A 16,486-nucleotide genomic window follows, 5' to 3' on the forward strand; every position below is an offset into this window, starting at 1 on the left:
AGAGATAAAGGACATCCTTACGTAGTGAAGAGTTTGAGTTTGTTCTCAATGCTTCTATGTCTCATGCACATTCTGGTCAATGCTGAACCGATTTCTTTTGTTGCCCCTGTCAAAGATAAATAAATAAGCATAGATAGATAGATAGATAGATGGATATCCGAGTTTCCATTAGACAGTAAATACCGGTTTTTGACCATTAAAAATCAAATGTCTGATCAAATCAAAAACTGTCAGACACAATATCTGGTTAAAAAAAAAAAATAGCAGATGTTAGACAAAGTATGTTCACAACCGCACACCTAAATAAGGTCTCTGTCTGCCCCAAATCATTTTTTTTCCAATTTCTCCTGTAATGTGTAGGCTACTCTGTACTCCAGCGTTTCTCTGCAGTACTCTCAAGCTACAGAGAAACAATGGACCCATTTGATTTCACTTCGGCAGCAGAGCGCTTCTTCGCCATGAAAAATTGCAGAAAATAGTCATGAAAACAGTCATTTTGTTTCGTTATAAACTAAAATATACGTGGCAAACTGCAGTTTAACATTTTGCTGCACCCCGTTTTTGTTTTGAACGCGTTTTATTAGACACGAATTCCACAGCTGCGGTTTGTTATTTTGAAAAGTGTGGAAAAGAAAGTGTGATGAATACATTTTTATCTTTCAGTTGACTTGATTGTTTTGTTGTTGTTAAATCGCTGTAACACATCTGGGTCGGGGCAGGAATGAGGAGGCGGAGGACGACTCAAAGGGGAGGTTATGTATTGACGTCACTTTCCCGCCAGACACACCCCCTCAGCTGGAGTGAGTGGCAAAACATCCAGCAAAATAGATGGTTTTAATAGGGGAAGCTGCGAAAGTGCTAGAATAACTAACGATTATCAGCTTAAATTAAAGGCAGTTGGACTCGACAGTGATCCTTACAACTTGCCCAAGAACATGTGGTCTATGGACACTGGCATGTGGCCAGAAATCGGTTTTCCCCACATTTATATGTACCTGAAGCCTAAATGCATTCACAAGCTTTGACGCTTGGTCCTACTTCAAGGGGGAATTTGTTGGAGAAATTAAAGTGACAAGAACACCGATAAACATTCTGGTTGTATGTACAAATATTTTTATTTTATTATATAATTTTAACTGGTAAACTGTAAGTCCTAGTTTGTTTGTAGTGAACACTGCTTCCATTTACTAATGTTATATGAATGAGCCCCCACTATTCATCAATGGAAATAGGCAGCGTTTAAAAAGAACTATGTAGCAAATTATTCATCATTGTACAATACTGTTTAACATGAATAGAGCTTTTTCCCCATTTTAGATGCATTTCTTCTGTGTTTTCGCCGAATTCATACCGTACATTTGTGCTGCCGTCCAGTCTTTTTGCCACTCAGTGGGCGTGACCGCTGTGAGTTCTGGCTACCATGACGTCACGTGCATACCCTCCATTCTCTCGAATTTTACTTTCACTTTTCAGCGGACTCATTCAATGACACACAAACCTCTGCTGATTTTCTCGCTCCCTCACGTTACAGTGCAAAAGAAACCCTAAATGATATGACCAGATTTTTCAGACACGTTGGCCAGAACCAAATTTTTTTTTTTCCCCAACAGAAACTCAGAGAGAGACAGTTGTGCTCAAAAGTTTGCATACCCCTTGCAGAATTTGCTCAATCTTAATACTGTTAATACATTAAGAGCCAGGGGGATCTAAACTTTTGAACAGGATGATCGGTGTAAATTGTTAGTATTTTGTCTTCTGGGAAACATGTAACTGTCTTATTTAGCATCTGAAGGGTGGTACTAAATGGGTAAAAAAAAAAAAGATCTTTAAACAAAATCATCCCGTTCAAAAAGTTTGTTCAAATGTATCGTAATTGTATCGCATCATGCTTAATGTATCCCGTTACCTTCTTGAGCATCAGTGAATGTTTACACCTTGTGTAATAGTCGTGTACTAGTCACTCAGTTGTCCTCAGTGTGAAAAGATGGATCTTAACTTCATATAGTCGCTGTTGGAAAGGGGTCAGATATGCAGAATATGCTGGAAAAGTAAAGAATGTGCAGGACCTGGAGGATTTTTCCGAAAAACAGTGGGCAGTTTAACTGCTCAGGACAAACAAGGGACTCGTGAAGAACTCTCACAAAACTTAAAAACAGTTGTGGATCATCCAGGTAACGACACAGTGGTGAGAATCAAGGGTGTGTAAACTTTTGAACGGGGTAATTTTTATAAAATCAGCTATTATCTTGTCTTGTGGACTATATGTAAACATCAGTTATGTGAAATAGATTATTCAGGACAGGACTAAATTAAAAAAAAAAAACATGGGATTTTTATCATCCCTCTTATTTTGTTAACAGTATTAAGATTTAGCAGATTCTGCAAGGGGAATGCAAACTTTTGAGCACAAGTGTGTGTGTGTAATTAATTTATTTATATATACATATAACACACACACAACGACTAGATGAATGACCTCTCACCTCGTGTTCCAGTTGCTATATCAGCAATCTTCTGGAAGGCGTCCAGGAACGAGCCAATGACGATGATGGTTGTCCTGATCATTAGAGACATAAAGACGCATATGAATTGTACAAGGCAGAATCGTCTGTTCATTTTAAACTGAATGTAAAAACACAAATCAGGTGGGTAGAGGTAGAAATGTAAACAGATTGATGACATGACTCAAAAGTAAGTACCCCCCGTTTTAATATTAAAGTAGCTTGCTTGTTAATATTGTAGTGTTTTGAAGCTAGATGTTTGGGCTTACTTGATCTGTATACAAGACACAAATTCAAGGAGAATGGTGTTTGCGAAATGGAAGAAGATTCTCAACAACTACATACTAAAATTATTTTATTCAGGTTGGACTTTAATTCCAGTTTAGATTCTAGGTGAAAATCAATAGACACTTGAACCTGAAAACTGTACTTTGTTTTAACATGGGCCTAGTCCTGTAAAAAGCTTTAGCAAGGGTTACACACCACAGTACTACAATAAGTAGTTAAGAAACTACTTGGGGATGTGGAGAGACTTGTACTTTTTTTGTTTTGCACCAAACCACAATCTTACTTTATCTATGTCATGTTTCAAGGACTGTTTATTCAGAGGCAATGTACTGTCCGGTGAGGGGAAAAAACAAAAACAACCAAGAAGTGTTTACTCATTCTTAACAAAAAATAAGTGTCAGCAAAACGTTGGTGTATAGCGGTGTTGTCTGTTCAGTGTTTCCACTGTTTCTTTACGTTTAAAACGTGAGGTGAAGGCATTGTGCAGTAGTAGTAGAGGAGAAACACAGACACAGAAACAGCACTGCTGTGGGTGATATGACTACCTTAGATAGTGAATGATTAACATGTGTCCACAATTAGTTTTTACTGTTTTATCATGATACTAAGGGATTATTAATCCCAGTTCCTTAACTCACACACACACACACACACACACACACACACACACACACACACACACACACACACACACACACAATACTGGTTCCACAAGTGTGTAGAAGCATGACAGTCCAGTAAGACATGATTTAATGGATAGTTGGTTGGGCACTTTGATGAATTTTCTCCAGATAGTAAAAATTGTTGTGTGAGCCTTACCTGTCCCATCCGGCATCGAGCGTAAGCGACTTGATCCCAGCGATTGTTAAAAGGGAACACGCGTCTTGTCCCAACAACGGGATTTATTTACCATAATTGTTGATTAAACACTGATCTCATTTGTTTTTAGTGTATACGTTTAATGTTGGTTTCAGGTCTCTGAACAGAGTAGAGCATTTTACTGGTTCTGAGGATAATGCTTTTTGGCAGCTCTTTCTCCTTGTTCATTACCAGAGATCACAGAGTGACCAGATACCCAGCAGAAAATACTAAAATTCTTAGATTCCAGAAGATGATCATTTGTTTAAAACCTTCACGGTTGTTGGGCGATCGGTTTTTATAGACTCCAGTGCTTCCAGACATGATTTTGAATCAGTTATCATTAAAAACAGATTTCTGTTGAACAGTCTCAATGAACTTTAGCACCAGTAATAAAGCATTTGCCTCTGCAGTAAAAGCTGAACTTTGGTCAGGGATGTGCCTGGACACAGTTGACTTGTTGCAAACGCGGCTGCCACTTGATTTAGAGATTTGGATCCATCTGTGTATATTGGGATATGTTGTGGGAACTCTGCTCTAATAGCCAGGAATTGTTGGTAATACTCGTTCAGATTAGTTTTTGATCTTTAGGTTTCTTGTGAAATCCAGATGGATTTTGGGCTTCTTGAGATCCCATGGGGGGGAATTTTGCAGAAATGCTCCAGGATGTTCAAATCCACTTTCAGGTTCTCCAGATGGGTTTTTATATGTAGGCCAAATGGATGAATGCGACTTGGTTTTCTTTCATATAGTACTGGATGTTGAGTTGAGAAAACTACTGGACAGATGGGATTTTCTTCATCTGTTTGGTTGCAAATTGTAGAGCCAGCTTTAAGCTTCTGATTTCCAAGGAAGGTTCACTGGCTTCCGCATATAAAAAAAGCCAGTCGAATACCTTGATGGTGAACAGTATCTAGAAGTCGTATAGATGATCTCCTGGCTGATCCATAAATGTTGCTTTGAGCGAATCAAAGTTCTGCACAGGTTCATAAGAGCTGAACGGTCTGCTCCACATTTGGTTTTGGACAACACTTTTAAAACGTTCATAGCTTTAAAACATTTCTTTTTCAAAAATTTAATATGAGGGATAAAACACAGCTTACGATCAAAGTTCCCAAGGCACCTGTTCTCTTTAACGACTTTGATGGGGACTCCATAAACAACTCTGGTTCATTGTGCAACGAACAGAGCTGACAGAAACGCATACAGAATTTTTGTTCGTGAGAACTTGAAGCCATTCTGAGTTGAGCAGGAGTGCATTTTGTTTATCTTCAGTTGGATTTTTCGCTCGATAATATGCATGTACTTGCATCTGTAGCAAATGGCGTCTACATATAAACTACAATAGAACATCAGAACCAATGACTTTCGCAATCCTGTCTATTTTAATACTAAAGAGAGTTACTGATGGAGTACTACGATTTCGATTCGATCGATTCAGGGGCCCAAGATCGATATTAAGTGAAGTGTCATCAGTAACATTTCTATAACTTCACAGATGCAACCAAAATATATTTTGAAAACTTTCCACTATTAAATTTGGCATATTTCAGTGCAAATAAGGACCCGTGATGAATTAAATTGTGACAGACGTCACACCCGGGAAGTGGCTGGAATTAGACTGTCCTAAATAAACGCTCCATCTCAGGGACGGAGTTGGACCAATTTTCAGCCCGGGAGTTTAATACCCAAGACCAGCTCATTTGTTTCGTGGTGGAAGAATGATTGAAGTCACAGTTAAGTTCTTGTTCTTAGTCACTATCCTGTTATATTTATTATTGACAGGTTTCAACAAGCGGATAAAGATGAATAACAAAAAACATACCGAGTATCGTTTTCTGCTACAAAAAGTCCAACTGTAACATTCTGAAAAAAAGATCTCTGTTTGCAAGCAAACAAATATGAAGTTTTTTCAGCAAGAAATATTCTTTTTTTTTGGCAGCTACCTCGCGCCATGGCATGTGATGATGGCTTGTTTATATCTCCATGGTAACGATATGGATACACTTGTGCTTATGTCTGAGAGCGAGAAAGCGCGAGAGAGAGAGAGAGAGAGAGAGAGAGCGCGCACATGGTGAAATCAGGTGGTCGCCAGAACAAGGAGAGAGTTCACAGTAGGCCGATGGCTGAACAAGCATCGGGCAGTGAAAAAGAACACAAAATTGGAACGTTTTAAATACTGGTATCCAAGACAGTCCAAAACACAAAACGTTGGGGGCGAAGGAACCAAAAAAAACCAAAATAAGCCAGACACACACAGCGTTCTCGCCCAGAAGTGATGTTAAATGTGTCATTTCAGTATTTTGCCGTCAGTGCTTTTCACAGCAAACCACCAAATTATTACACGTGTGCTAACTGCAAATAAAATTACAACGCATTATAACTTTGCACATAAATTAACTTTTTTTTTTTAGATATCCAGGGTTTTCCCTGGATAGCTTATATTTTATATATATATATATATATATATATATATATATATATATATATATATATATATATATATATATATATATATCTATTAAGGGCTTAGGCGGAGTGTTTTTGCGGAGTGCCTTAAGCCGATTGAACGTAAAAAGGCATTCAGGTGACATAAGAATGAATGTAAAAACAACAGTGAGAGTTCCATGTGCAGACTAAAAACCCCAAACAAACAAAACTGGAGAGGTGGCTTAATCTCAAACGAAAAGGTAAGCTGACAACAGGAATGATCTGCCAATCAACAATCGGTGTTTGGAGGAACATGTGTGTGATTGGTGTGTGACAGCTGCTCATCACCATGCTAATCCAACTGCTGACTGGATATTTCTCTGTACGTCAACTCGGGATAGTAGTTACAATCACAGACTCGGACAAGCAAGTTGCAAGCCATTGATAAGGCAAGTTAATAAACATTTTTGAGAGTGTAATGCTTGTGGATGTTAACAATAGTGATGGCGGATAAAATATATAATTAATGTAGCCTATTTTACAACTAAAGAAATTGCCTACCTAGCAGACTTAATTCAGTACATGAATGCCTACATGACGTTAAGTTAGCCAACAAAGGTAGTTAGTTGACGTTACATAAAGGGAGGGATTTAAGAATTATAGGATGACGATAGAAGGAAGCTATACCAATTAATATGTCAAGACGCCACTGAGAAACAGGCTGACTGATGGTCACCCGGACGTTTGCTGCCACTGATGAACCTCAGCCTGGGATGTTGGACTACAAAAGATTCATTAGAAGATTTTACAGGAGAAACAAAGCTAGGAAAGTGAAGTGGTCAAAAGAAGGCTGCTATATTTGCAGTTGAAATAAAATCAAGAAATAATTTCTCCACGAGCTTCTCCGTTTTCCTCTATGCACTTCTGTACCTCTCCAACGGTCGCACAGGTCTTCCACTGGCCTTTATGCAAAAAGCATCATTTGGCTGGATAAGCAACTCTGTAAGAGATATTCAGTAACTTGAGATGTTCCTTCACCTCGTCAAATTGCTTCTGATGTTGTCTCACCACTACAGAGGGAAGAACATCGCCTTGCGCTCCTCACATTCTACTGTTCCCATCTCTCTGGCCAAAGTATCACACTCTGTCAATCGCAGAAGTTGAGACACATCATGATCAAGACACGCAGATACTTCTACGGTTTTGTCGGGAGTTTGCCGATTCCGTGTGCTCTTTCAATGACGACACGGCTTCAAAAGGTACATGCTCCCAAGACCCGTCAGCCACTTTTCCAAAAAAATTTGCTGCATCCTTACCTTCCGCTTTCTCAGGGAGGTTGATTAAGCAGAGATTATAGTGTTCTGTAAATCATCCAATCCCGAGCTGAGCGTTAATATTTGGCTTTTCGGAACATGTACAATTTTCTGTAACTTGTCAACATTATACACAGTTTCACTAATTCGGCGCTCAGCTTCTGATAGTCTACACCAAATTCTGAGATGTCCTTTTTTTTTATATCTCTTGAATAGCAGTCAGGACGCCTTCGAATTTGGAAGTGAAAAAGTTTTCCCATCACCTCGCTTTCTTCCTTGTTGCTCACGATAAACTGCTGCCATTAGCTTAGGACTAGCTTCACTACCGCCAGGAGTTTCCCACATTTCATATGGACTCTACTTTGTGATTCTACAATTTGCCAAGACAAAACTATTCTCTTTGTGGCCATGTTGAACTCTGCTTAGTCAGCTAAATGTCTTTTAAAGCTATAAATCTGGCTGTTTGTAGGAGCGCTGAATTGTGCATCTGTCTAGTTTGCCGCCATGTTGGATGCCCCAATCAAAGGATCTTAATGATACTCATTGTGATGAACAAGAAGACTACAAATATGGGAAGTTTTCTGCCAGATCATCGGGTGTCAATAAACGTGTGTTTAACTTATAGATTAAGTTATAGACTTGATTACCTAGCTAAAATCACCCTTTCTATTACTAAAGTTTGCTCTATTATGAATATTTGCCTTTAGTGTTTTTCAAATATCACACATTCTGGAAAGAAAATTCAAACGGTATAACGATCACCCGATAGGTCTAGTCTGCGAGGTTTACAGCTGCAAACAATGCAGACGCACTATGTTTCAGATAACAATCCGAATTCCATCATGTTTGCTCAAATGTAACCTTCCTCAATAAGTGCCTCATAAAAGCACATGAATTCCAACCGCTCTCACTGTCACACACTCCCAATATAGATATGTACATATCTGAACAAGAACCACTCATTTGCATAATGAAATGTGAGGGTAAACAAGCAGGCAGTTCTTACCTTAGCTGAGACTGTAACTTGGCCCCTTTTGTCACAAAGTCCTCCCAGGCAGGGTAACTCGCCTAAAGGCAATCACACAAACAAGGGCAGGGATGGTATGTTAGTATCGTTAGTCAGAATAAATAGAGGGAAATTATTAGACGGAGGGACCGTTTACACAACAACTAAAAAGTCAAACTTTTTATGCAGTTTGGTGGTTAATTTTTGAAAACGATGCCATTCTCGTCTCCGTGTAAACGTACAAAAGTGAGAATTTGTGAAAAACGATGACGTCATGCCCACGTGTATTAAGTATTCAGTCTATAGGCATGTATTCGAGTCCTTCAAAACAACGTGCGAGACAGTCAACGCTACGATGATGGACTACAGGACTGTTGCCCATGACTACCATGTTATTTTTAGTCAACAATTCCTTTACAAATGAGGATAAACTTGCAGAATACATTTCAGCTCATTCGGACTCACGGTTCCTGAGAAACAGATTTCTGAACTTAGCTCCGCCTCCCATTGATGACCATGCAGAAAACTCAGCAGACCTCCTCAGGACTGAAGGGGCCTATCAAGTTTCTTTCAACTGCATACAAAAAATAATTTTCACAATTTTTGAAAGAGAAACTCTACCGAGCCATTTGACACCAACTTTGGAAAGATGGGACAAAAAATTCTAGGACTATTTCCCAAAAGCAGATTTTGCATATTATGTAAATTAACAACAGCAAAAAAAAAAAGTAGGCAGGGCTAAGTGGTCCAAATTGCAGACTGGTTCAGAATGAGCCAAGGAATCAGTTGAAAAAGAGGTTTATCTCTAGACTTATGGCCTAAAACGTAAAATGGTGCACTATGCTGTACTACAGCGCAACCATTAGGTTGATCGAGCTCAACTCTCTTGCCTGAGTAGAGAGAGGGAGTACAAAATAATGGCCAAGTTTCATGTTTGTAGCATGATCTGTTTGGTCTGCAAGTCCTTCCCGATATTGTCCCATTGATTACAATGGGAAAAAAAAAAAAAACTCATTTCAAACGGCCACTACACGGGAACCACATGACCAATCAAAGAGCTTTTCTGACCAGCAATGGTCCTGTTCCGATATCTTGAAAACTGTGGGACAAGATAGCAGACAGAGTTCTGGCAGGATAACTATAGAAAGTAGAAAAAGTGGGGTTAGGTTAGAGGGATTGCACAGCCAACACATCTCCCTGGTGTCATTATGGGGTTGATAGGCCATTGCCAGGCGGTGCCTATGGTATCACAGGTGGTTCCTAGCTTGTTCTTAAGCCTCTGGTATACTTCGGGTTTTTTTACGCATACACTAGTGCTGAGGTTCTCAAACTTTTGCAACTAAAGCCCCTCAAGCCTTCCCTATCATGTGGCATGCCCCCCGCCCAACCCAAATTGGAGGAGACCAGGTATGATTATCTATATAAAATCCATCCATCTATATCTAACTATCTATATCTCTCTTATATATATATATATATATATATATATATATATATATATATATATATATATATATATATATATATATATAAAATACCTAACCTATAATCTGTTTTTGATAGATTTTTTTTGCTTTTGTGTTTTTTTTAATTACTTTCAATAACTTATGATTTTTTAAAATAACTTTTATAACGCTATATAACGGAGAGGTGTGGAACATGGACGATATAAAATGTTTCTGAACACTAGAACTACTTTGAACAAGAGAACTAGGCTGTAATAACGTGGACTATTTTACATGTAAAACATGTTGCATTCATCTTGTGTTCTAGACACATTCACATAAGAATGATGTAAATTGGGAGGAAGGGCACGTTTCGTTATTCATGACATTGTTAAATCTCCGGCTCTCGGCCCCTCACTGAACAGAGCAGACAGAGGGAGGTGAGAGTGCAGCGGGAAAGCAAGGCCTCGCGCTTGCAGGACAGTACTGGCGACATTTGGAAAGCTGCTAAGGTTTGTCCAAAAAGTCGCTAGATTTGTTGTTAGCCGCTTTTTTTTTTTGCAAAAAAAGTCGCTAAATGGGTCTGAAAATCACGAAGTTGGCAACACTGGTCTGCATTGACAGCTAGATAAAAGGCAGACTAAGCTCCGCCTCTCCACAGCAAAAAGAAAATGCAGAAGGAGAGAGAACGCCGGGGTTTCATTTATGCACATTCTATTTGAAATGCAATAAAATACATCCAGTTCCCAAATGATGCCCTGTCTGTTTTTTTTTCTTCTTGAAAACAATTTGCACCCCCTTCTGATCTCTCCACACCCTCCCAGTGGCACACATAGCCTTTCAAAAGTATACTCCATTTGACATGTACGCGTACACAGTGAGTCGACTAGAGCTGCAACAACTAATTGATAATAATCGATGATGAAAATCGTGGTTAACGAATCTCATTATGGATTAGTCGGTCTGCGTGCGGCACGGGATATATTTACTCATTACGTTACTTCTGTTCTGAAAACACGCTTCGGAGAGTAAATACTAATGTCGTGTCCCAAATGAAGTACTGTACACTTACACTATGCACTATATGCTTTACCGTCTATTGCGTGGATTTTAGAAAGGTAATATCATCTCAAATATAACACTAGCGTTATTTTTTCTAAACGAAAGTATAAGCCGCTTCCTAGTCAACGGCGCATGACGTCATACGCACGCTAGCATTAGCAGACATCCAGAGTCACCGTCTTTCTTCGGTTTACTGTTTATGTCGACGTTACCTTTTATTCCCAACATGACCTCAGTCACCATCAGACGGAGGTGAAGCACATGCGTTCACAATGCGTTCTCATTTCAGAGGTGCTCGGAGTAAATTATTTGTTATACACCAATTTAGACAGTGACATCTCGTGAGTTCAGTGCTGGACAGATCAGTTGTTTTAACCATTCATTAAACTGAATCGGTTCAAAGGAGTCATGAGGTCGCGAATCGGACACGGGCGGACATGGGCGCGTCGTGTGCTAATCCCGGCTGTTGGGACATTGCAGGATTTGTCTCAACACAGAAAACACTTCATCACTGGATAGGACTTTAATTTTTTCCGTTTACTGAAGGTCAGAAAAGATAAAGGTGACTTTTTCTGAGCACAATTCTCACACAAGTTACACAATTGCTTTTAGACACATCAGCAGCTGCATTAAATATTTATCATATTGGTGCTCAAATTGCCGGTTTCCCCCACAATCCAAAGACACACAGGTCAGGTGAATTTGAGTCACTAAATTGGCCATAAATGTGAGTGGGAGTGTGAATGTGTGCATGTCTTTGCGTTAGCCCTGTGATGGACCAGCCATCTGTCCACGGTGTTTCCCTGCCTACGGCGCGAGATGCTGGGATCGGCTCCAGCATCACCACAATCCTACATATAGGACAAGCAATGTGGTGAATGGATGGATGGAGTTCCAATCACAATCATGTCAAGGCGTGTCCTTAATGAGGATACCGTTTGCATACATTATCCAGGTGTTTCACATCACGCCTGGCAGCTAGAAGGAGTGACCTCAATCTCTGGTTATGCTTGTAATTATGGTTCTATTAACCCTGGATAACCAGGGTGTGTCCATGTCATTCAGAACCAGCACTGGCTTGGTGAGAACGTTCCAGGGTAAGATGACTGTATAACAGTGGTACGAATGCAAACGTGTCATACATAACTACGTGACATTGTTGGAAGATCTGCATGCACACAAGGTATCTACAGGTTTCACACACCGCCTCTTATTTGTTAGCCGAGGTTCATCGAACAACGGTGACTTATATACCCAGCATTTTCTTGCTACTTTGTGATTTATGTCGTTTCTTTGCTTGTTTGAGAACTCTCGTTCAACACTTTAATCGTAAGTGTGTTCTCTTCTAGAAATAACCAGTGCGTGGATCACTCAAAAGCTTCAGAAAAGAAAAGGTTTTAAACAAACGTATGCCAGTGCCTCCATGTTTCACTCTGGAGTCTATTTGAACAAAAATAAAAGGAAAGAACCTGTTGGTCCACTCTACTGAATAACAAAACGGCAACATGTAATGAGCTGCAAGCAGTCAATGAAATGCATATTTATTCAGGGCTGATGTTTTCATCCATACTCGTATCGGAAACAATGAAGCAGAGAACAGAACATCAGCATTTACTCATAAAACACAAAGATCTCTCCCTCTCTCGGACTTGCTCATTACTTAGTAACAGCCGTTTAAGGGATGGGAAAGGATCGGCCAATGAGCTGCATCTTGCTGGTATTAGAGTCAGATTTATTTGTCCGTTTGATATTTTGCACAAGAGTTTTAAATGTTTTATTTTATTTGATATGTTTATGTGACACTGGGTTAATTTATGTTAGGAGTCGTTTACAGTAGAAAGAAAAAGTACGCGAACCTTTCGGAATTTCATGGTTTTCTGAATAAATTGGTCATAAAATGTGATCTGATCTTCATCTAAGTCAGGGGTATCGACAAATGTGTCTAAAAAAATAAAACATTCTGATCTTTCATGTCTATTGAGAACGACCAAAAAAAAACAAACAAAAAAAAACATCAATGCTTGTGGAAAAAGTATGTGAACCCTTGAGTTAATGACCTGAAAAAAGCTAATTGGAGTCGGGTTTTAGCACACCTGGAGTCTGGTTAAGAAAATGAGTTTGGAGGTGTGGACTACAGCTACTTTGACGGATAAAAACCCCTCAAACTTTTGGAGTTTGCTCTGCACAAGAAGCACACGCTTCTGTGAGCCATGCTTCGCCAAAAAGAGCTTTCAGAGGATCTACGATCAAGAACTGCTGATTTACATAAAGCTGGAAAAGGTTACAAACTGACTTCAAAGACTTTAGGGTTTGGGTTGAACAAATGCCTTATTATAATTGAAACTTGAAACCATTTTTTTTTTTTAAATTCAAGTTTGTGTAAAAAAGTCCCTCTTAAGAAAATAAATGAAATAAATAAGAAATCTCCCGTTTGAACAAAAGAAATTAGGAGGAGAAAAAGAGCAGGACCTGCTGTGGCGTTGGCGAAATACTCTAAAATTTAAGTCACCTATGTTTGTGACAGCATTTCGTCTGTGTGCTCTGAAACGCAAGTCATTTATCGCTAGTGTGGATTTAGTTTTTTTTGCAAACTGGATATCCGTCCTCAAAGACAAGCCCCCTTATTGTACTATTTGCTGAATAACAAAGTACATTTATCCAGCATTCTTTATCGTCCAGCTGCACAGGGTAACCAGACTAGAACAGCCGAACTGCATTCGAAATTAAAACATACACGGGACACTTTACTAGGGACACCTGTACATTCATTCAATTATTCCAATCAGCCAATCACATGGCAGCAGAGTGCATTAAATCAGATACCAGTCAAGAGTTTCATCTAACGTTCACCTCAAACATCAGAATATGGGGGAAAATGTGACTGCCTAACGACCTGGTTCGAGTATTTCAGAAAGTGCTGATCCCCACAGACCGTCAAAGAATATGGTGCAAAAAAAACCCAACAACCGGTGAGCTGTAGCTCTGAGGGTGGAAACACCTTGTTGATGATAGGTCAGAGAAGAATGGCTAGACTGGTTTGATGCTAAAGTGGGCACATGCTCACCAAAACTGGACAGCTGAAGATTATAATTTTTTTTTTTTTTTAATTTTTTAAAAAAAGATGGTAGGGTCAGAATTTGACATCAACAGCATAAATGCATGGACCCAACCTGCCTTATTTCAACAGTTCAGACTGGAGGTGGTGGGGTAAAGGTGTGGGCAATATTTTCTTGGCACATTCTGGGTCCCTTAATACCAATCATTTTATTGCCACAGCCATTTGAGCACTGCTGCAAACCCCATGCATCTCTCCATGGCCACAATCTACCTTATAAACTTATGACTACTCGAGGAGAAGGCGGCGGCGGCTTTATTTGTCACATGTACTTTACAGCACAGTGAACATCTCAGCTTGTTATAAAGTTGAGGTCAGAAAGCAGGGTCAGCCATCATGTGGCACCTCTGGAGTAGAGAGGGTTAAGGGCCTTTCTCAAGAGCCCAACAGTAGCAGCTTGGCAGTGTTGGGGGCCCCCCACCTTCTGATCAGTATCCCAGAGCTTTAAGTGTTGCGCCCCCACTGGCCCAATACTTCCAGCATGATAATACACCACGTCCTACCCAGAATTAGACCGATGTTCCTATAGGAACATATAGTAGAGTGTTAATTATTCAAGCCTACACTTTCTCTTCTGAAAAAGTAGCTTCCTCTTTATCTCAAATCAGGACAGGCTACAGGGATTTAGATTAAAAAAGAAAAAGAAAAAAGAAAGCTTCTCCTAAGCACACTGCTTTTCAAAAGCTGATAGGCTAGCAGCTAGCAGCTAGCATACTAACCTGTGCTACTGATGCATGCACTCGAACTCTGCCTTAGGACAGCATTTCCAAGCGGATTCAGTCCAAGGTAAAGAAATCACCGTGGCTATTTGGAAGCTCATTCCAGTATTTTGTATTCATGGAAGTATTCAGAAAGGGAAAAATATCAAATGATAGAGCTGCAACAACTATTCGATAACATCGATAATAATCCGATTAATCAAAAAAATAAATCACCCAACTAACCGATTATGAAAATAATCGTTAGTTGCAGCCTTATAAAATTAAAAAAATATGTTCCAAAGGGCTATGTGACCGCTTTTCTGTTCTAGAATTTTTTTATACATATAAATAAGCAAAAGAAACAATAAAAGCACCAATAAAGCACCTTCTGGCTCCACCACTTTAATGCCCGAGGAAGCCCAAAAGCAACTGGGACCGTCAACACTTTTTCCCAAGGATACACATCATATTTTAAAGTAAAATATCATGAGATATCGCCTCACTTCCTGTTTCGGTAGCCCTCCCAAGTTGCACATGAACTCAAAGCTTATTTGTTAACTTCAAGACATGTTGCTAAACACGTCACAAGTCTGGTATCAATACGTAAAAGCACTGCTGAGATATGCCCTCAATTCCGGTTTGGCTACATAGCCGTGCAATTCGTTCGGAAGTTATCTATGAAAAAAAGCTCAAGTTATGTTTGGATTTGTCGTGTGATGGAGTGTTCCCAAGTTTGCAATAATTAAGCTAAAAGTTTAAAGAAGAAGCGAAAAACAACTTTTTTTTTTATTTCAAAATGGGCAGTTTTACTGATTTGTTAAAGTTCCCTGTAGAGCGGATTCAGACAAAACTTCTCGAGTCCCCTAATACAAGGTCATTTACATACCTACAAATTTGGGGCTGAAAACATACGCACTGTTTCCGAAATACAACTCAACTTCCAGTATAGAGACTTCACTGTCAAAATTGTTTGTGCTTTAGGCCCATCACATTAAAAAAAAACAGTTTTGTTTGTTCTTGTCTCCTGATTTGGTGGTTATCAGACTAAATTTACAGGAGAAGTGGTGAAAAAATTACTTCAGCTCAAATTCAAGACGTCATGTTTGACAAATAATTCATGACATTTCAGTCACTTGGCATGTGTTAGGAAATCAAGAAACACAAGAGTCTTACTTTGATGTTGAGCAATTCAAAAGTTCTAAGCAGTTTTGCAAACTTGTGAATTATAGCACCCGCTAGAGGCGAAATTACTCAAAACTTCTTAGATATCCTTATGCTCGAGTCCTTCAAAATAATCTACAGTGTGTTCTGAAGTCACACCAATGTCAAGTCATGCCCTCGCTTCCTGTACGGCAGTGACACCATCAAATTTGTTGCATGGTAAGGACAAACCATCCTATATGTAAATAAATAAATAAATAAACATTTAAACTATTTTGATAGACATAACTCGACAGTAAACACTTTTGCATTTCACAAAGTTTGCGTAAATTGTAATATCCAACATATCTAAGTGTTTTATCACCCATCAGACCCAAAAATCCTCACACAATTTATACGTCAGGAACCATAGAAAAGGGTTACGAGTAAATGTTTAGTAGGACAAGATCAAACTAACCATTTCTGCCAGATTAACAAAATTCTCAGTAGCGCTGATTTTTGGTAGTCACGTGTGTACCTGGATGAAGGCCAATCACCTGTAAGGTGCAAACTGTGTGCACACCACAGCTTATTTACAGTTAGTGGTGCCCATAAAACGCCTTAACA

At 39.3% G+C, this 16,486-nt stretch overlaps 1 protein-coding gene across 2 annotated transcripts in view; it reads right to left on the bottom strand.

Annotated features, from left to right (window-relative positions):
- The window catches only part of mtss1 (MTSS I-BAR domain containing 1), a 38,531-nt gene that overhangs the window by 19,071 nt on the left and 2,974 nt on the right, over positions 1-16,486 (bottom strand). For both annotated transcript variants that reach the window (XM_053637674.1, XM_053637673.1), the window contains exons 2-4: positions 8,397-8,458; positions 2,484-2,557; positions 22-106 (exon numbers count right to left, since the gene is read on the bottom strand). In XM_053637674.1, the coding sequence (XP_053493649.1) occupies positions 22-106; positions 2,484-2,557; positions 8,397-8,458 (221 nt within the window). The remainder of the gene's footprint in view (positions 1-21; positions 107-2,483; positions 2,558-8,396; positions 8,459-16,486) is intronic.

The sequence above is a fragment of the Ictalurus furcatus genome, chromosome 12 (genome assembly GCF_023375685.1).
Source record: "Ictalurus furcatus strain D&B chromosome 12, Billie_1.0, whole genome shotgun sequence".
Classification (NCBI taxonomy): domain Eukaryota; kingdom Metazoa; phylum Chordata; class Actinopteri; order Siluriformes; family Ictaluridae; genus Ictalurus; species Ictalurus furcatus.